The sequence below is a fragment of the Agelaius tricolor genome, unplaced genomic scaffold (assembly GCF_023055355.1).
Source record: "Agelaius tricolor isolate 1412-34295 unplaced genomic scaffold, bAgeTri1.0.p SCAF_1, whole genome shotgun sequence".
In the NCBI taxonomy this organism is placed as follows: domain Eukaryota; kingdom Metazoa; phylum Chordata; class Aves; order Passeriformes; family Icteridae; genus Agelaius; species Agelaius tricolor.
Window position 1 is genome coordinate 32,624,707 of NW_027269261.1, and position 22,344 is coordinate 32,647,050.

The 22,344-nt window shown below is 37.4% G+C and overlaps 1 protein-coding gene across 5 annotated transcripts in view; it reads left to right on the plus strand.

Annotated features, from left to right (window-relative positions):
- Positions 1–22,344, plus strand: part of SDCCAG8 (SHH signaling and ciliogenesis regulator SDCCAG8) — a 105,886-nt gene that overhangs the window by 43,693 nt on the left and 39,849 nt on the right. For 4 of the 5 annotated variants that reach the window (XR_011679472.1, XM_071428984.1, XM_071428965.1 and 1 more), the window contains exons 14-15: positions 14,279–14,406; positions 16,480–16,588. Coding sequence is in view for 4 of the 5 variants with exons in the window: in XM_071428984.1 (XP_071285085.1) it covers positions 14,279–14,406; positions 16,480–16,588 (237 nt within the window). In the remaining variant the exon portion in view is untranslated. The remainder of the gene's footprint in view (positions 1–14,278; positions 14,407–16,479; positions 16,589–22,344) is intronic. The other variant, XM_071428957.1, reaches the window with a different exon arrangement.

A 22,344-nucleotide genomic window follows, 5' to 3' on the forward strand; every position in this document is an offset into this window, starting at 1 on the left:
AAGAAAATGAAATGGGCAGAAGCAGAGTGTAGATTACCTCCTTTTTGTCAAAAATGGTGGGAATTTGAAAATTAATAATAAAAAAGGGAACAGATGCAGTAACATGCCAGAGGGAGATTAATGTGGAGAGTAAAATCTGTGAGCAACAAAACTGAAGCAAACTGAATCAGTGGGAGGTGGTTGTACAATCAAAATCAGGATAAAAGAGAAATTACAAACAACCCTGCACTTGTCAAAGTAGTAGTAATGAAATCCTGACTCTGCCAGCAGCGAGAACCTGTGTTAGCACTTTGGGGTAAGGCCGGGAGCCGGGTGCCAGGTAGGAGGGCAGCGCGAGGCTGCTGGGCGGCAGCCATCGCGTGTGGAACAGATGGCGGGGAAAGCTGGCCGGGGAGGGGCTCCTTCGCACAGCTAATCAGACAGTAACGGATAGGGCAGCTGGGAGGACTGACCAGCGCCAGGCGAGCGGCGGGGTAGCCGCAGCCGTGCGCGATGTGTGCAGTGGTGTGCCCGCCGGCCGCACGCCAGACCTTCCAAGGTCTTTTCGGTGCCCAAATTGGGAGGCGGGCGGGGACGGGCCCGGGCCCGCGCCGGCTCCGCGGCCCTCGGCGGCCTCCGCGGCGTCGAGCGCGTCCCGCCGGCGGCATCGCGCCCCCTCTTTCCTCAGAAACGCGGGGCTTTGCTCTCGGCCCTGTCCTGTGCCGAGGTTACGTGGTTTCGTGCCTTGCCGTAGCGGTACGTGGCGAGGGACAGAAATGCGAAAGCACGTGGGTCCGCGGCCTGATCCGGGAAAGCGATAAGAAAACTTTGCTCCCGTGGAAAGGCGGGAGAGCCGTAGGTCGGCACCTTCCCACAGGGCTGGGCCCCTCCAATGGATGGAACCCGTTTTCTGATGTTTTAGTTTTGCTCGGAGGAGGCACTTCCCTGCTCGTAAATGAGAGCTTGAGAGGGATGAATGGAGGTCCGAGCCTTCTGATCCTGAGTCACATGAATAATTTGACTCACGTAAAAAGTAAAGATCAATAGGATTTCTTGTGCAAGTAAGAGGTAGTCATGTGTGAGAGGATTACGTTGTCATGCCCCGTGTTGATGACTGTCAGCTTGAAAGAGAAATGAAAACAAAATTTTATCGAGGAAAAGGGGGAAATAAAATCATTACCTATTACTACCTGTGTTTGTTTGATCAGGATATGTGATACTTTTTGAGAAAATTTTAACCAAAAAAACCAAAGTGTCCTGCACCTGCTTTTTGAACGTGTGTGTATCCTGTCTGCAGAAGGTTTATAGTTTGGCTCAATTATCCATTTTGAATAGGGAGGGGAGGAAACATTACAGGGATTTGAAATAGGTAGTATAACATAGCCATATGCTATTTATGCAGCAGTTTCTGCAATAAATCTAATTTGGTGCTGTCAAAAAAAATTAGACTTATTTGCTATAGCAGCACATTAGTAAATGATTGTGGTAGCTTTGAAAGTTGTCATTCACTCTGCTTTACTTGCAACTGAATCTTGTAGAGCTTTTTTTTGTTCCCCCTTCCTTTTCCCCTGAGCAACTCTGTGAAAATCTGAGTTCTTTGTCCTGCAGCTGTAGAAACTGCAAATATTTTCACTACTGAAAAGAAGGGCTTGCTTTAAGGGAATTGAAGAAGGAGGTGGAAGAAAGAATAGCCTCTATTGTTAACAATCATATGAATGCATATGTGGAAAAATCAATAAAGTGGTAGGGGATAAATTTTTCCCTTGCCTACAGGTTTTCATAGTGCAGCTGAAATTGTTTATCTGATTATACAGCATGTAGATAAATTAGCTGTTCTGCGTTATTATAGAAGGTAAAATATTTTACCTGCCACGATAAGACCATATGCTGCTTTATGAAGACTGATACTGAGTGATTTGAAATAAATCGGTTCTGTCGTCTTCTGGCAGGGCGTTGTAAAATTTTCTAAGCTGATACACTTTGTGTCAAGATAACACACAATTATTTAAATATCATTCTATTTAATATATTAAACATATTTAAGTGATTGTACAAACATATAAAGACCATTGATAAATTTTATAAGGGAAGGAAAGGAAATGTAAGTGAAGGAGTAAAGAACAAATACAAAATCATATATTAATTTTGAACATTAGAGTGTTTATAAATTACTATTAATTTTAAATTAGTTTTAACATGGCTTACAATTGTATTTATTTTCCTACAATAAATATTTCTTAAGGAAAAGGCAATAATACATGTTTAGATTCATCTAAATTTTTTTTCACGGCATTTAAACTGCAACTGGTCACATCAATGATCACATCAGGTTGTTGAGGCAGCCAAATTGCTACTGCATGTAGAGTGTGGTTCAGGAGCAGTGACAATACTTAAAGTGCTTTGGAGCGAGTGTGAATTCAGATGAAACACTGAAGAGACTAACTGCTGTAGAAAACAAACATCTTTATAAGGTCTTTGTTTTGAGCAGTTATTATTCAGCACTAGCAGTAATAAGTTTATGAGTGTGTATCAAATATTTACTTTGGTCTCATTCAAATTAGGTTTTTTATTTGTGTGACTAATGACAACAGGATAATGATTTATTTTTTTTGAACCAAAGAAGTCTTTCAGATACATGTATTCAAGGCTGCTGGATTTTTTGCTGAATTTGCTACTGGAAAAAATGGTTCTGATTTTTATCATTATTTCTGACTTGTTCTAAAGCTTTTCTCTCAAGTACATCGAAAGGCTGTTTTTACAATAAGCTAAAATGTACTTTTTCTGTCAGCATTTGGTATTTGTGAACTTCAACAATTTTAAAAGCTGTCTTGTGCTTTCAGAAGTATATTCAGAGTTGTTTATTTTGTGCAGTCACAGTGGTTGATTTGTGGGTATTTTTCCTTTACTGTGCAAAATTCTCCTCCTTAAGTTCTTGCCTAGAAAAAAAATTCAACAGAGAACCCAAAAGGTCGTCAGCTGGAGACTTTATGCAACTTCACATTGAGGAGCATCAGCCCCTGTAGGTTGTCATTGCTAGAGAAAGTAGCTGGTGGATGCAAGGAGGAAGAAAAAGAAATCACCTGAGCACGGCAGCCTTGGCCGCCCGGCTGCTCTCCTTCCTCAGCCCTCGTGCAGCGCCCTTGCGCCGGTGGTTGGGCAGGAGAGGCTGAGCTGGAGATGCCTGTCCTGAGTGAGCAGATGAGCTGCTGCCGGCTGCTTGACAGGGCTGAACTCCTTGCCCTGGCTGTGCTGGCAGCATGGCAGGGTTAATAGTGTGCTGCTCTTGGTTGCCCCTGTGGATTTGGTGGTTTGCATGTCAAAGTATAGTTTTGTAGAAATAGGAGCAACTTTTCACAATTAGCTTCTCCCTGTTGGTCAGTTGGCTTCTACAGGACTTAAATCACTGAGGAATTAGTGTCTCTGTAGTCAGGTGGGACACTGCTGCATCCTCTTTTTGTACCAGGGTTCCTCTTCTATTTCCAGTGCATTTGTTCACCTGTATCTGGTTTCCTATGGAAGAAGACCATGGCGTAAGAAATTACTTCCTTGCAAATGCAGGGACTAATCCCCATAAAAGTGATAGATCAGTATTAAGATTTTATTCAGCTAAACTTAGGCAGTATTTGTCAATGCAATTTTCATTGAAGTCAAATTCAGACCTAATGTAAGTACAAATGCAATTCTGCTAATGAGATTGGATTACCTCCTGGATTTGATCCAGAAAACTTTACTTTAAATTCATTTTTGGTAAAGAGGTAGTAAAATGGGTGGTTTATTGTAATTGCATACAAAACTTCAAATATTTATTTTTTAGTATTGTATTTATCTTGTGAAGGGTTATCTTTTTTTTGAAGGATACCAAGGTGTGCTGTGAAATTGAAGGTATTTCTTGTTTTAGAAGAATGAGACTGTCAAGGAGGTTAGTTAATAATTCAGGAATTTTTGGTTATTAGAGTCTATTCCTGAAAAGAAATATGGACATAGGAATTGCTAAAAATAATGTATCCTGTTAACAATAAGAATTTAGTTTCAGCCTGTCTTTACAATTTGCCTCAATGTGGAAGACAGTATTCTAACAAAGACTTGCATATGTGTGTTCTACAAGGCTTGAAAACAAGAAAAAAATATTCAGGATTTTTTTTACTTTAAATAGTGTTGCATTTGAAACATCAGTAGGTAAAAAAAAAAAAAGCTGCAGATTAAATAATTTTAAATGAGTGCTCTTGATCACTTTAAGATTTTACTGTAAACTTACTCATTCAACTGTTCCCATTTTCTCTTTGTATTTTTAGTCAATATCTCTGTTACATAGAGTCAGAGTCAAGTCTTCATTTATTATTTTATTTATAATATTTTTATTAGCCTTTTCCACTTCTTCACATAGCTCTGCAAAGTCTTTCTCAGATTGTGCTAGCCCTAGCAAGAAGGAGCAGATACATGTATTTGAAGAAAAACATGTTAGCTCTTGGAGTTAACAAATTATGATTAAAAGCTATTATTTTGCTTCTTACTATTTCTCCTATACCCCAAACTGATCTTCACAAATACAGGACTGTAAAGAACTTCATCTGCTGCTGGTTAGCAGAAGTGGATTTAAATCTACACCGACAGTTCATTTGACAATGACCTTGAGGGGCTTTGCTTCTTGAAGAAGAAAGCAGAAGCTTGCGGTAAACAAAGTTCACTTCTGACAGATGGATTGAATGACAGAAAGGTTGCGAGTGCCAGAATAGCCCTGGCAGAGGAGGAAATGTTCAGTGGAATCCAACAGGAGAGGAGGTGTGAACAGGTGCAGGGTTGCTGACGGAAGGGGAACCAGATGGAAGGAGCCAGAGCCAGTTTATTTAAAGGAAAAGGCAGAAAACACTGAAAGGCTGTGCGATCAGTGGCTAAAAGTGTGCATGGAAGAAGGTAAAAATTCACAAAGCAAAACTGCACAGTGGGATATCTAGCACTTAGCATAATGGTAGTAATTTGTGAGTTTCGTTTTAAAGTTGCTATTGAAATATGTTTCTCCCTTACTCTTGACAGCATAAAGAAGAGATTTATAACCTGTCCAAAAGGGAAAAAACCCCAAAAAACCTAACAAAACCACCACCAAAAACTTCAACTGTTATGCTCCCTGTCCATTATTTCTAATATTGCAGGCATCTAATACTGCAGGTAGTTACAATCAGAATAATATTAAAATTATGCCACAGCTGAACAAATGAATAAAAGGCATATAAGGCTGGATTTTTTATTTTTTTAGCTCACTTGTTTGTATCTAGCTCTTGTGACATCCGGGCAGATGAGCATGGTTTTCATTAGGATGTTTTTGTAAGATCTAGAGCAAATCAACAATAGTCAAGTACAGTGTAATGTTAGCACAGTATTTCTCATCTTTTTTGCTTTTGGTCATAAGTCTGTCAGTTTGCTGGAATGTGTGGTAGCTTGCTGTAGGATGGGGTAGAAGTCTAGCTTACCCTAGATCAAATTCCCTGAAAATCAAATATTGTCTTTCAAATTGTCATCCTGAAGAAATGCTTTGTTCTGTCAAACGATTCTGCTTCTTCCCAAGCTGTTCTTGTGAGGCTTGGTCCTTTGGAGACAGGAAAAAAACCATTCCTTAACTTCTTCCCAATTTCAGCAATAGTAGGGGATAATTATCAACTTCCACATATCAGGCCTGTGGCACCTTAAGTGCAGGTTGTGTGTCCATAGCTGACGTGTGAGAAATGCAGGTAAGTGTGGAGCAGTCACTCCCAGTGCATCTGTGATCGACTGGATCGTTCAGCTGTGCTGAGCTGATCCGGATCAGGTGTGAGCACACAGGCACTTTCCTTTTTAATTAGCTAGAGCATGCAACGCCGTGTTTATGCTGACTTTATGCCAGCTGCAGGAAGGACAGATGATACCTGATTCAGCATAAAGCTTGCTGGTACAAAGTTAACGTACCAAAAACATTGGGTTTTTGAACAAATTTAAATTGGCAGAGTGAGTTCATAGCAGATCAGGTCTCTGCATCATTTAGCTGCATCATTTTTTGATTCAATGGTAGGAGCCTGATGGTTGGATTTACTGTATTAACAAGCTGAGCCTTGAAGTACAGAGTCACAGTTATCTGAACCTGGTCTGAGCCTATGCTGTTGCTGAAAAGCAAGTCCCTAGAGTGGTAATATAGGGATATGTTTGGCCACATTTGCCAGGTCCTTGCTTCTGCTGCCACTGAAGACAGGCACCTGTGTGATCAGGTTATTCAGGGAGTTATTCAGATGGAAAAAGGAATCATTTCTTGAAGAATAGGTTTTGTGAGGGCTCATTTTAAGAGGATGAAAAGAAGGACCACACCTCTTATATTGACATTGTCTGCCTTAAATGTGTCCTGAAGCTGCATCGTAATAGACTGCTGGTGCCAAATTCAAGAATCACCATAAATCAAGAAAATTACTCCTTTTTTTTAAATACAGGGAAAATAATTTATGTAAATTTGTTTATACAAAACATATACCTGTAAAAATCTTCTTTGTTAAGCAATTATTTCAACATACAGTTATTTGTAAAAGTGTCTTGTGGAACAAAGAATATTCTAGAGAAACGTGCAATATTGGAAGTGCTCAGGCTATGTACTAAGACTTCACAAAGATCACTTCTCCCTATGCTGTATTTAATTGTGTTTCTATAGGGACTTAGGAGCCAAATACTTCACAATCTGATGGTAATAGTCATGAGAGAATGGATATTTACTTACAAGCCTCATATCTTGATGGCAAATCTTATAAATGTGCCAGAAAATTCAGATTTTGAATCCAAGTCAGTATGTTTGACCTAATATGAAATGTTAATTACTGTTAGAGGCACTTTTTTCTCCTCTAACATTGAAATAGAGGGAAGCTATTGGTAATACTTGGTTGTGACTTGATATACAGAGGACTATTGAGATTGAAGAGAAGTTATTGAGGAACTGGTGGTTTTCTGGATATATCTTGATGGCTATAATGCCAAAAGAGTAGAATCATGTTATAGGCTAGGTATTTGCAAATTCTTTCTGTTATGCTGAATGTAAAGTAAGAAATCCAGTCCTTTCCTTTTGTTAACTGACCTCACAGATAGAAGTAGAAATGTAGAAGTTAACTGTGCTCAAGGTTCTTTAATTCATAGAAACTTCCATAGGAGTAACACTCTGTGTTACTGTATGTCTGTTCCTGTGGTCCTAGATTTTCATCTGTCTCATGCCTACTAATACCTCCAGTTAGTTGTAATAACATCTAAGAACATTTCAAGTATGGCGAGCAAGAGTAGGAATTTTTTTTCACATGCAGCCGTTAATGTATAGTTTCTCCTGATGCCTCAGTAAGGCTTAAAGGGCAAAGTGGAAATTTTGGACTGAATCTGTAGACTTCTTGTTATTATATAAAGTGGAAATACATATAGAAGTTATAAAGTAGTTCCAGTGGTGTGGCTGCATCCTAAATAGAGAGATATGGGGAAAAAAATCAGTGGGTACAAGAAAGTCATATGCACAGACTTCTGTTTCAGCAAAATTTAAATTCTTATTGCTTGAACTCTGGGAATGGGGATATAAGTGACAAGTTACCTGCGTTTTGGGGAAAATTGTTTCAAGCTAATTTGTCAACTAATTGTAGTTAGTCTCTTGATGAGGTTGGAAATCTGCGTAGAGCTTAACCTTTTCTTTTATTGCCCCCCCAAAAGTGTTTCTTATTATTTGAAGTGTTTTTATGAAACAGTAGTAGCAGTCTGGAAGAGCTTTTTTTTCCAGTCTTTCATCTCAAGTAGGGTAGTGAAATTTCATTTAGTTTCATTAACATATTTTAAATGTATTTCTACTTTCAAGTTATTTCTGTTGCACCTTCGAACTTCTTAGAACTATATTTGAAGAGCTGGATCAATTTGAATGCTGAATTTTTCACCCCTTGACCTTTACATTACTTTTCTAATTGCATTTAATGCTTCTCATGGTTCTCATTGCTTCTCATGGTTATGAGAAGAAAGCCCTGACATGTCATTATTTTAGGAAACTCTGTATTTCTCAACTAATACCCGAAACAAGATTTAAGTTTTGTTTGTTTGGTTGGGTTTTTTTGAGCCTCAGTTCTCAAGAATAGGCCCACATGTATCCTGAGAAATGATGCAGTCCTTCAAATTCACCAGTTAATTTAATAGCTGTGTTTCTTCAAAATTTGACCATGCAAATATAGCTTTTACTGAAGCTCACCAAACACAGTGTGCTGGCTGGGGCAGTTTCCAGAAACTTGAGCTTTCTGCTGAGAAGACCTGGCAGCCAACTCCAGAATCAGCATCCAGTCAGCTCCCAGAAACTGACAAAAAGAGCAACTCAGTGGGTAATTCCCTCAATGGGATACAGGAAGGGCAATTTTTCAGCTCCTTGGAAAGGTTTAAAGAAATGACCTGATCATGCTTTTAAAAGATACTTCTACATAATTCTTGAGGAAGCATGCACTCATATGTATGTTTTAAATTATTTTTTGCAATAAGAACATTCATTTCATGCCTTTCTTTTGCCTTTTAAAAACACCAAGAGCCATAAAATCCAATCCACACAAGCACTGAAAAAATCAAAACCTTTATTACAAAAATTCAGATGGCAAAAAAAATCTACAGTGTTTAATAAGAGGAAACCACTAAACACTGTCCAGCTAAGTCCTCATTCAGAGCAACCATAGCTATTAACAAGGTCCTATTAGATGAAAATTCATAGGCCTCACAAAAGAAGATAACCAAAACAGTCAGTGCTAAACAAAGGTTGCTGGAAGGCTGATTTAAAGGAAAGGGAGAAATCTTGTGACCCTGAGCCTTCTTACTGAGTTGATGTTCTAGAACTCTGTCAATTTAGAAGGTGTGGAAAGCAATAATTTTGAATCATAGCTGCATTTAAAACCAGCATGTACCTGTTTACCTGCAGAATTACAGGTCTTACTGTGTTGCATTTTCTTACTTAAATGTTTGAAAATACTAAGATTGGATAGCATATGATAAAACTCAGTAAACACATTCTCTTTTATAAATAGCTGAATGGGGTACTGCAGTGCTGTTAAATTGAAAGGCTGGTCTGAAAGGAGTTGTAGAAGTTTTACATTAATATAGAGAATTATTTAATACTATTCCTGGGGAGAATGACTTCTTGGTAAATTGGACGTTTTTTCCATGTTTGCAGCCCAACCTTTAGACTTGTCTGCTAACCTGAAAAAATAAAAAATGAGCCCTTATTCTTCTGTGTATGACATACATACAAAGATACATTAAAAATACAGGGGAAAGAAGTTTTTGAAGTGTGATCTTATTTTGTATACCATCTCTTATGACCTTTATCATTGTGAGTTTTGAATAGTGTCTGGTAATAAAGTTAGAGATAGCAAAAATTTTCTCATATGTCCCCTTAGAGAATAAGTCAGGTATTGTGACATCTTGTTTCAGCTTTTATACTTTTTTTTCCTTTTTATCATGAATGTGTGGTTTGTTTGGTTGGGTTTTTCTCCTCCTATAGCCTGAGAGAAGAGCAAGGATTGCTGTAATTTTCTATTCTTCTTTTGACACTTGCAGCTGAAATAATAAGATAAAAGAGCCTATGAGAAGGTGATTCAGAAAGCTGCTTGTAATGGACAGTCCACTAGACCTGTATTGTGGAAAGTTTGCAAGGCAGACTGCATTAAACACTGCTGAACCTTTGAACCCAAAGTTATTTGGTCTTTAGGGCTTCTAATACATGTAGTCTTTCAAGTCCTACTTTCAAGAGTTTTAATTGATTTGAGTGACTTCATGCAAGATTTTACTAAAGGTACTGGGAATAAAATGCTTGGGTAACTCCTCAAAACTTTTCCAGTTTGGTAGAGAATCTTCTGCTATACATTTATTTTCAAAAATACTGGGAGAGAAAGCTCATTTCCTCTGAAAGAGCTACAGGAGCCTTCAGCTGAGTCCTTTGTCTCTTCTGAGGTAATTTGTTGTGCAGTGGCTCACAGTGCTGGCCCACTTTGCTACGTGTTACCTAGGAAAGAGGTCTGTTCTGGACCACTGAGGCATGTGGTAAAAACATCAGTGTTAGGCTTGACTGGTCCTCCTGCTGCCCAAGTCTGAGTGTGGGTGCAGAGTTCCAGGACTGGTCATCATTTAGACAAGTCTTGCTAGTTCGGATAGCTCAAGCATGTGGAACACTAAATGCTGGCTGCTCCTTAATGGTTTATGAACTTCAGGTTAAAACAAGCATATATGAAAGCTAAAATGCTTTATTGTTGTATTTTGAACTGTCATTAATATGAAATGAAGACGTCAAAAATAATGCTATGATAACCTCTTGTGTATCACTGAACTGAGATAATTGCTAGAGTATTTTAATTTGTCCAGTTAAGTTCATAGTCCTTACTAATGGATCCATTAGCTTTTTTAAAAATGCCACATGTTGATCTCATGGAAAAATCAAATAGTCAATATAGGAAGCATGGTTGCTTCAAATTGTAGTTGCTTTGCCAGAAGAAATACTGGCAGCCTCCAGTCTAATTCTACATTAGGCCTAATTCTACATTAAGAATCATCCTGCTTTTTTATTTTTTGTATTTTTACTGTTACCAAACTGAAAAGACTCCTTCAGAAATACATACTATTGAACTGCATAGTGCAATTCAAACTTTTGTCAATCCAAGTTCTGTTTTTTTCTAGTCAAAAATAGATGAACTTTTAGTTATGTCAAATACGACTTTTATGTCACTAGTCTTTACATGCTTCCCTTTTCTTTACTGCAAAACCCTTTGGCAGAGAGTGGACTTCTCTTGTAAATGGATCTGTGATCCAATTTTTGTTTGTTAGTGGTGAGAAAGGTGTTTTGATTTGGGGGGTGATTTTGGTTTGGAGTTTTATTTGTTTCTTTAAAATTAAGTTTGATGGCTCAAATTCAGTCAGCATTCCTTCATGTTAGCTTTGAGACCAAAGTGAATTTTCACTTTGAATTTTTCACTTTCAGTTGCCGCAAGGATTTTTTTAAAGTTTGACAGAGATGGCAATTTTCTTCTTCCTGTGCTATAAGCTACAGTACACAGCGCCTTTTGTTTTGTCAGGAACATTTGAAAAGCATAACTTTCATGCACTGCAAACCAATATCGAGTTCATGGAGTTGTGCAAACCAGTTAAATGACTTAACTATGGCTCTTGACAGCCCCAGTGCAGGCTTAAAACAGGAGTTTAGAGCTAAAATCACTGTGGAAAACCTGTGCTTCAGAACAAGGCTCAAGGAGAGCTTGAGCTTTCTCCATGATTGAGTCTTTGGTTGCTCCTGACTTTGTTGCACAGAAGTGGAAGTTTCCGTGAGTTCCATGTGTCTGCTTTGGTAAAATTGATCAGTGTTGTGACCAATCACATGTGCATTTTAGTGTGTTTAGTGTTTTGCACTCAGTAGAGCTAGTGTTTGAATTTGAGTAGAGAATAGTCTGGCTCACTTAAACCACTCATCTCCTATATTTGAACTCTATAGATTAAGTTTTTTTAATTTCTGGAACAATTAATCTTTAGCTGTCATTTTTGATTCAGATATTACCTGTGTCATCAAAATTAGTCAGTTGTAGCTTTGCTTTTCATTGCCTCTGTGCTTTCCATTAGTGAATATAAGAAATTCTGGAGTTTTTGTAGGAGGAGACCTCTGACGTCTTCGCACTAATGCTGGAGGGACTAAGGACTGCTTCCTTCTATATACAGTCCATAGATTTTCTTTTACTCTGAATTGTGAAATAATTGATTTGAGAAATTGCAATTGGACAGACAGTGTCAAAGCTTCTAGAACTCCTCCAGTATTTGTTGGTTGTAGCAGGAAAGTTACCAATAGATCCTAAAACCTCTTGGGCTGCCTTCTGCATGTGTTATACTTTCTTTTTTTCTCTCCATATATGTATTGAGGAAATTTTCAGTTGGAGGGCAGAGAGATTGAACTTAGAGAGCAGGTTCAAGTCAAGGTGTAGATAAAGGACATGCCACTCCATTTAGACAGATTTGGCTCCAGGATATTTTTTTTTTTTTGCTCCTGAGCAGTTCTAAGCACCTCAGATATTGCTCTGTGTGGCATTGGATGTGCTTTAATTCCAAAATGTTTTAAGTCCCAAGAAGCTACTCTTCCGTGTAAGAATTACCTGTTTTCCTAATTTTACAACTGAGCTTTTATCTGCTGTACAAATTCATCCTCAGCCATCCCATACACACTTCAGCCGCAGGGCACTCACTACACATCCATGGTTTCTGAGCTCCTGCTAGCTTGCTCTGTGCAGTAAGTGGCACAGGTCAGTATCTCTTTTGGATGGGTCCCCTACACAGGAGAGTGTTTCTGGGGGCAGTAGATTCTCCATTTATTTTGAACTTGCTGGTTTACATGAGATCATCAGGAGGGGCCCTAGCAGTGAGGAATGGACCTTCACAAGTTTGCCTTGGTAGCTTGGTAGCTTGCTGCACGCTGAAGGTTACCCCCAGCAGAAGGCCAGCCAGCCAGCTGTGTGCCAGATGACTGCACAGCACCCAACTGCACAAAGCCATCTCACATGAGAACTATTAAATAAAATAGTGTGCTACTGACACTTTCTTCAGCTGAAAGCATCAGAGGAATGTTAGAGGTGCTGGTGGCTTTTTTTTCCTTTAGTTTTTTTAGCAATCCAATGCTATAACAACTCTCTGAAGATAAAATCATTTGTAAAATAAAGGGGTTTGCACAGACTGGTTTCCAGCAAATGTGGGAAAAATATTCTTAGTAATGCTTTCCATATTTGGAGCTTACACTTAAAAATGATGGGAGCATCACTCCTTATGATAGCCCCAATATGATTACAAAGCAATTCTGAGAGTGATGTGATAAAGTGCTATTCAAGATATGAAATTTCCTTTAAAAATGTGCTTTGTTTCCTTAACGCTCTAATATTTTTGCTATCTAAACGTATTTGCTGTCTTCCCTCAGAAGAAACTGCCTGTGATTTCCAAGGGAGTTTTGCCTAAGGTAGGGCTTGAAACATCAGGACCAGGAATTAGTGTAATGTGACCCACCATTTGTATTGCTTTGGGGTAAATTTGAGAGAGAAGATTTAACATTGTGTGTGTCATGCTGAGATATTGCAATATCTCGGATGGGTTATTAGGCACCAATCCAAAGGTTAAGTGTAGCAACCACATGAGATGTGGCTTTATCCTTACATGATCTATGCCCGTGTTCTGTTTTGTAGTCCTCTGAAATAGGTAATATCCCTAGAATAAAACATGTTTATAAGACTTTTTAGAAGCCTATCCCAAGCTATTAAATGTCATTTCAGTAGAAAGGTGTTTGCTCACATCATTTGAAATCTAGAAATCAATCCTTGTATGTGTGGACTTACTGACGTTTTAAATGTGGATCCCAATGTGCACCAGATAAATATTCACAACCTTTGGGAAAGTCTAGATCTGAATTTGCAGTTCAGGATCTTTTCTAATTTACATGCATATATCTTTTTGGGGTTTTATTTTCCATGCTCTTTTTGCTTGGCTTACATTAAATAAAATGCTTCAATGGAGTGTGGTAGTCTAGCATTTGTTTTGCCTCGGGAGTGGATTGCCCCATCTTGCGTATCTGGTCAAGTAAATTGCTCTCTTGCCTGCATACTTCAATAATAGTATTGGGCTTTAGACCTTTCTGTACAACCCCCCAGTGAGCAGAACCACAAGGGGATGGGCCTGTGTGGTGCTAGCAGTCTACTCTATTGTCATGGATGCATTCATATCCTATTTACATAAATTAATAGTTAAAACTTGTTTGGTTGCTCAAGAAAACTCATTAAGCTTTCAGAGTAGCTGTATCACGAGCACTGTGGCAATCGCTCCCATTGACTTATCTCCTGCTGATTCACTGGGAACCAGTCCATCTCGGGGTCAGGTCCCTAAGCTTCACTGCAGAATTAAACAAATAGCATTTAAAAAAAAATGCAAATAATATGTGCCGTGCAAAGTGAATGTTGGTAAGCTTCCTTATAAAAAAAGAGGTCGTGATTAAAATTTTTAAAAATAAAATCCTATTTTTGTCTGCAGAGCAAATTTTCTCTCAGGAAATAGATCATACTTTTTATCCATTTTCTGCTAGTCACTGGAGAATGTTTGACATTGTAAGAGAAAGGTCAGTTTGTATAACCTGAAGGAGGAGGAGAATGTTTAATGTGAAAAGCTTGACCAGATTTTTATTATTCTTATTTGAATGTTCTGCTTTACCCTTTTAATTTATCCTCTTCACTATATGATTTTTATTTTTCTTTATTTCCTATTTGGTTTTTTTTTTTTTTTTTTGTAGACTGGAGAAAGAGAACATTCAGCACAGCATTAGCAATGAAGCAAAGGCCCGAGCCCTTCAGGCCCAGCAAAGAGAGCAGGAGCTGACACAGAAGATGCAGCAAATGGAGGCCCAGCATGAGAAAACTGGTAGGTGGTAGGGAAAGATTAGAGCCTGGGCACTCACTCACAAGCCAGGCCCACGCCTTACTGTGAAATGACATCAGGAACACCTGTAACCTTTGGCTGGCCGAAGGGAGCAGATGCTAACTACACCGGAGATTCCGAATTACATATTAGTTAGCGTTTAAAAGAGAAAATGGAAAGTATTGCCCACTGTCTGTTGATTTCAGAGTGCTGCTCTCACATCTGCTGCACCATCTGGATTATGAGTTTATTTACCTGTGTTCAAGAAACGTAAAGCTGAGAGAGACCACAACAAAGTAGAAAAACAAAGGGCTTGTTTTTGGCTGGATTTTCAGGCACACATGTTATATAAAGAAAATAGCATCAGAAGCTCTGCGGGAAATGCTCTGAGCTTACAGTTAAAGTCTCCTGAATAGCATTGAACAGTTCCCACAGTACACACATTATAGCTACTCTAAAAGCTTAATGAGTTTGCTTCGGCATCCAAACTGGAGAAAAGCTTTAGCCATTAATCGGTTCTTAATTCACTGTCGCAGCTGGATGTAATTCACTGGCTCCAAATTGATATGTTCCTTTATTTAATCTTTGCAGCCTCAAACATTTTTAGCATTACCATGTGCCTCCCCCACATCCTCAGTCTAGAAGAAAGATGTTTAATCCCTTGCATACTTCAGGTTCTCATAATAGGAGACTTCATTGCATTGACTTAGCCCATCAATAACATCTAACTTTAATCTGGAAGTAAAATGGGTTTTCCAAACAAACAAAAAAGAGCTTTTTGTATTATGAAGTACTATGCCAACAACATTAATAGAGGTGCATATTATAAATAAACAAAAAAAAGGAATTTTTAAGAGATGAAATCTGTAACCCATGAGCATGGAAAGTAGGAGGAGTTTCAGCTGTTAAAGAACATGATATATTTATGTGTTTACAAAATACCATATTTACTTTCAGGAAAACTACACAACATATATTAATTATAAGGGGTGTTGGATAATACGTAAGGTAGCAGGCATGCTTTTCAATTTTCTGCCTTTTTTAGTATTACCACAGTACTAGAGGACCTTTTCATGTGTTCAGGGAATGCAAACAGCTACATTATGGCTGCTGCCTACACTGTAGGAGACGAAAAGAAGCTCTCAGAATCATTTTTTCCTCCTTTTGCCAGCACATCTGCATGTGACCATGTGTAATTTTGCACAAGAGAAATGTAATTTACCTTTCTGGTGCATAAATTGTCCCAGTATACAAAAATGAAACAATATTATGTCTGGATCTGTTTTTATACATCTCTAGTAGAATTAGAGGGAGTTGAAAATTATAGTAATTTATAATGTATATAAAGAAAACCTTGTTTATTATGACCCTACACACATACAAGGAATTTGGGCAAGAGTGGTTATGCTTTCACCAATTTTAAAAGCAGAAATCAAGAAAGATCATTTTGCAGTATCTCTCTTTTGAAAGAACAAAGATACCTGGATTCTAGGTCGTGAGTTTTGGTGCAGTCCAAACTGATCGTAACTGAAAATTACTTTATGAAATGGTTTCATTTCAACTGTCACTGGGCAGTAAGTCTAAATCTTTTCATTTAAGAATAAAAAATTACATTATTCATGGTAAGCTCAGGACACAGTAAATAAAGGAACTGCTGTTTTAAGGAGATACTGAAATGAGTCTACAATGTGAGCATTTGGGTTGCTGGTGTATCCTCTGCACCAGTTGAGCAAGGAAAAGTCTGCTAAAGCATGGCTTGCCAATTTTATTCCTCCTAGAAATGTCAGTGAACTTCTAGCTAAAAAGCAAGCCCACCAGATTAGATATATAGTCTTCACAGTGATTCTTCTCTTACAAGACCAGATTCAGTGGCAACATTGCTTTAACACTTCAGCTAATTCTGACATAGAGCCTTAATTTGGTAAGTGATGATGTCCAAGTAGCTGAAGTTTAAAAAACATTTCAAAACTAGAATGAACTGGAAGAAAGAAATTAAGAATATATAAAATTTTTTCCATGTTATCTATAAATTTATATAATTGTAATTTTATAGTATCATAATTTTATGTTTTCTAGTAGAAGAACTGGATTCATTGCTGACCTCCCAGAATACATTCATAGCAAAATTAAAGGAAGAATGTTTTGTATTGGCAAAGAAGTTGGAACAAATGTCAGAAAAATACAGGTTAGTATATTTTTGTTAACCTGACCCTTTTATTACTAGGACATGCTTCTTTATCTTTTTATTTGTATTTTAATATTTATTATTTTTCATTTTGTCCTAGGTATTACATATCATATCAATGTAATATATGCCTCTTAAAAATTCAGTATAATATGCCTCTTAAGATTTTGTTTCTAACTATTAATTCAAATTTCTTGGACAATTCCAATGTAAAAATTGCATAGTATTTTCTTCCTTGTGTTCATAGTCTTAATATGAAGGGTAGAAAATTGTTTAAAAAGCTACAATTCAAGTTTATCTGAAGTTATATGAAAAATGCTAAAGATTCAATGATCTCAGACTGTTGTAATTTTATTTATTTACTCTAGTACTCTTTTTACAGCACTACACTACACACTGGATATTGTCTATAAAATAATTGTCATCAAAATTGCTTGTCATTGATGCTCTGATTCTGCTGCTGCTTTTTATCAATCAATAGTAGATCTAAGTTCAAAGCCATTAAAAACTGAGGAAGAGAGCAACACCTGGAAGTAATAATAATTTAAAGAAATACAAAGCTATGGAGGTATCTATTCAAAAGTTCTGTAAAACAGAACTATCTTCTAAAGAAAACATGAATTTTGTAATTCTTTAGCAGAAATAATTTGATTTTACATTTTTAAGTGTAAAAATAGTATCTGTTGAAACTTTTTGGGGGTTCATATTTAGAGTAGTAAACTGGACTTCAGTGGAGAGTTGGCATTCTGTATCTTCTGTAAATTGCATGCAAAGTGAATTTGGTAATTAAGGCTAGTATTCATCTCATGGCCTATGGGAAGTAAGGAAACCACTCAGCATAGGTAAAATTGGTTTTCAAGACAGGATTCTTCTTCTGGGTGGATTTAATCGTCCATGAGGTAATGTAGAAGAGGCACAACTCACTCAGGGAGAGAGCTCATTTACCCCAGTACCCTCTTCCCAGGAATGGTCAAAGGAGAATTTAAGTAGATGACAGACACACATATATATATATATGTCTGTAATAAATAAAATTTATGTTTCCCATGGGTACTGCCTCCACTGCCTATCCTACTTCCCACTGAATATAAAGTGTTGACTAGCTGTTAAGTGTCTGAAGTTTGGAGATGAATCACATCCAGAGTGTTTGGGGAAGAAATGAGAAACTTGAGGGACTGTAAGCAATATTCCCATGCAAGTGTTGTGAGGGGTACATGAGAGAGAAGCAAAGAGAATTTTTCCTCTGAAAAAGAGCTCTTCTCCTAAAGTAACGCAAAATCTAAATGGATTCAATTCATATTATTATTCCAGCAATAAAAAAGCACACAGACTTTGTTGCTAGAGCTCACAGTCACAGACTAGTAACTGTAAAGGATGAAGGAAAGACAGAAAACATACTGTGAAAACACATTATTCTCTGAAAATAAATACTAGAGATTGCCAAGTGTTTCTCCACCTAGCAGCATTAGCTGACTATGTCAAGGACCTGAAAATGGGAAAAGGAGCCCTCTTGCATCTCCAGGAAGTGGTATTTTTTACACAAGAAACTGTAAGGAAGAATGCATGAAAGTGGTTCTGAGAAGTGGTCCTAAAATAGCTTGAGCTTTCCTTCATTGGAGTGGGAGCTGCTGCAATCAGTTACAGGGATAGAGAAATAGGTAGAGGCAAAAAAATAGAAGGTAAAAATGAGAACAGCAAGGTGGAACTGGAGGTGGTGGAAAATGACAGACTAATATAGATGGCTTCACAAAGTGATGTGATCAGGAGATCAGATGCAGAAAATTATTTTAGCCAAGTTCTAAGTGCATGATGGGCACATATCCCTCAGTAGCACCTCTCCAAAAGGCAATCTTCAGCTCATTGTCACTGACTGTTGTGTAAGACCACATTATGGTACAGAATGCTGTAGTTTTGTCTTCTGCAAAAAAGCAATAATTTGGGGAAGATTTTATAACTTAGTTCTTATGTGCATTAATAAAGGCAGATCACAAAGCAACAGTGTGCCCTATTTTCACAGAAAATATTTTCCATTTTTTTCCATATTTTTGACATTATCATAAATTGAATTTTGGATCTGGATGTGTATTTTCTTGCTGTACTTCTGGAATCTTTGTGCCTTATTTTCCATGGGTTTAAGATATACCTGTGTGCTACCAATACCATTATTTAATTGGTAGAACACTCAAGCTCTTTTAATAACAGTTGTAATAGTAAGTTTTTTTAAATTTTATTTCGTTTAATAGGAAGTACCCATTTGTAACAAAAGACATTTCAAATTTATCTGTGACAACTATGTATTTCTACAATATCAGCTGAATTATCTGAATAGCACATATATTTTTATATTTCATGCAGGTTTTCTGAGAAATCTAAACTGAAGTTTTTGTGTTTACATGTAAGCTGGAACCATTTTTTGAGCTAGTCCCTACACAGAGAGGTGTCAGAAAGACAATGTCAGACGAATTATAAACCCCTCAAGCTGTGCAGAAACAAGATAGTGTCTGTGAAGGTTTTCGTATGCATAGGCATGGATAAAAATATAGTCCTTTGTTGATTTCTTCTCTGTTTCTCTCTTGTTTTGTTCTTTTTTTCCCTCTGATTGTCACTGTCTGAGTTTCTAGGTTGTAGATTAATGCTTAACACTACCCACTGTGTATTTGTGATTTGCGTTTTGTAATTAAGGGGAACAATGGGAGTCCATTGGGTCTCGTTATATATAATGGTTGGTTTAATTTGTTTCACTTCTATCTTGTTAATTGTAAATTGATCATTAAGATTTGAATTCTAATCTGTCACCAGGGTTGTGAGTATTGAAGCTAGAGCAATGATCCTGGTTTTAATCACTGATGATGAGAAACAAATTTTATAATTTTGGTACATATTGCAGTTCATATATTTTAACACTGTATTTTATGGTGTTATAAATATTGTTAAATGACTTTTAGTGTAGTTTTACTGTTTGGACTATAATGTATAAATTATATTACTGGTTTGGCAACAGTAGGCATCCAACTGTGTGAGTTTAATTGAAGTAAAGAACACATACCCGGCTGAACTATTTTTCTGCCTGTTTGGTTGACTGCAGTCATTGCACTCAATACCAGGAGTGAAATGTTTGTTGAAGGTAGCTGTATGAAGATGGGGAACAGTCTGTCTGAAGATTTAGCCATTAAAATTAGATGCAACAATACTGCATCAGCAGAAAATATTTTAGAGCATGTGTTTAATTTCTGTGCAAGTAAACAATTGGTTTTAAGAGCAGGAAAAAGCAGTGTTTAAAAAGCACTGAAATTAAAAAGCTAGTTCAGAGGAGTAAATGCAGCATTGCCACCTTATTTTCAAAAATCAGCTCATCCTAAAGATATTCTAAGATTGACTTTGAATTTTGACTATTTAACATTTTCACCTTTTTTTTTTTGCTTTAGTATTTAAGTGGTTTGGAGGCTAACCTGTTTGGGTTTTTTTCCAAGATTCTTCCAGCAAAGATGGTAGATAAAACCTTAAAGTGGTTTTTAAATAGAAGGTGAGGTAGTTAAATGGATCCAGAAGTATTGAGGGGGTTTTGTTTCTGTCGTTGCTTCTGCCCCCATCAATTATATTTGATATAGTAACAAGTAAATGAGACTTGGCAAAATCTATTATGCATCCAATTACAAGCATGCATTTTACATTTTCATGTGATGTTGTAGCTTTGCTCTGTGCAGTTTCAAAATAACAGTGATTTCATACAGGTCATTTGAGTGTATCAGATCTCAGAAGCACACACATCTCCGTGACTGCCTGACTTGTAGGGCCAGCCTGAGTCTGCAGAGGTGCCCCTTCCTGCTGAGTTCAGCTCCAGTGGCAGCACTCCAAATGCTTCAGTTTCTACTGAGTCCACCACAGCTCAGACTGTTGGACCCAGAGTAGCTCAGATGGAACAACTTCAGCACATCCATGCTGTGTCCTTTAGTTGTGCAGGATGCATCAGACACAGTGATTATTGCACAGATTTCTCTAATTTGCCTCTGTCCCCAGCATTGTGAGTGAACTATCTCTGAAGTTCAGCACTGCATACTTTTACCCCCTCTCTTTTCCTGCTGTGATACCTTGGCAGCAGAGTTGTTCAGAAGCGTTCACACAGGAGTGGTCCTGCCTCTGGCTGAGTGGAATTTCTATTCCTGTATAAATGTGCTATAGCATTCAGTACTGTTATCAGGCTTAGTACAATTATGGTGGATTTGGGGTTTTTATTTAACCCAGCAATGTGTGAAGTTACTTAAATATCACATAGAATTAGCTGTCTTATCTTAATGTTTGGAAACTGAGGTGAATGAAAGGTGTGTTTAAAGATGCAGAGGGAATCATTGACAAGTGACAATGGAAGATTCTTGGTATGCAGTATTGTATTGGACTGGTGTTCTCTCTAATGCTAACACTCTGAACCTTTTAACATGGACCTAACCATTCTGTCCTTCAAACGTGCTGTCCTTCAAAACTTCAGTGTCATTAAATACTTGAGTCTTGGTGGTCAGACTCTTAGTTACATGGAAAGGACATTGTGTAAGTAATGTCATAATTAGAAATTTTTTTTTCTGTTTAACTGTAATTACAAAAGATGTTTTAGGAGAAGACAACACTCATAATGTGCTGCATCAGGCATTTAGAGCTCTATTTTAGAGACTAGCGATTATGATACTCATGATTTTAATTAATTCATTACTTACTTTGGTTTCATTAATTATGATTTCAGTAGTGTTTTGGTTTTGGTTGATTTGAATTACTTGATCTTTCCAGAAAGACTTTAGGCACCTTCAAGTGTAATGGAGATTAATAAGTCCTTGTAAAACTTGGAGAATTTTATCACCTTGAAAGTTGCTTCTGCTGTTTCCATGAATGAGACAGTCACATATAAATACAGAAAAAGAAACAGGAAGTCCCAGTTGGGAAACCCAACAAATGTGATAATTTACAGTATTCCTACATGGCAAATGCTGTTGCTGAATTTTGCTGGCAAAAAAAGAATACAGAATTGAATTTAGTCCCGTGTCAGGTCTCTTTGAGCTTCTCTGCAGTGAAACTTTGCTTTTATCTGCTGGTTGTCTGTCTTACAGTATCAGTATCAAGTACAGACTGCATTCACATTGTGTGATAACAGTTGGTCCAGCTGGCAGTGCTTTGTTAATGCTGACATTTATGTTACTAGTATTTCTGTAAAATGGTCGGTGGAAAAATTCAGTTTCTGCTACCTTCCTATACCATCCTGCTCACTATTACGTATCCAGCCAGGAAACTCCTGTGCACTGAAGTTTGATGTGCAAATCTATCAGCACAATTCTACAAATTCTGATGTATTTGTGTGTGATCTTCCTTAATAGAGCTGTAACTCTCAATCTAAATTCAATTACATACAGTCTCGGTCCAAAGTTTCCTTTGCTAAATTCTTTTAGATTCACAGATGATACCATGCATTGTTCTCTATTTAAACATGAAAAGATCATGTTGTCATTTCTAGATTTGACTTGTCAATGTAACAACATGTTTTTGAAGGAGGAGTATTCCTTCCTCCCTGCATTTTGTTGTATTTTTCAGAATGTCAGTTGTTGTTGCATTCTGTAACAGCCAGGAAGGTAAAGTATTTCTGCTGTAATTGCAGCATATTTAAGATTATGATTTAAAGATATATCTGAAGCTTTTTAACCTTGAGATATGGAGTGGCAGATGCCATAAATCAAATTTGCTTGCTTTTGATTCGTACTTTCTGATGGTATAGCAGA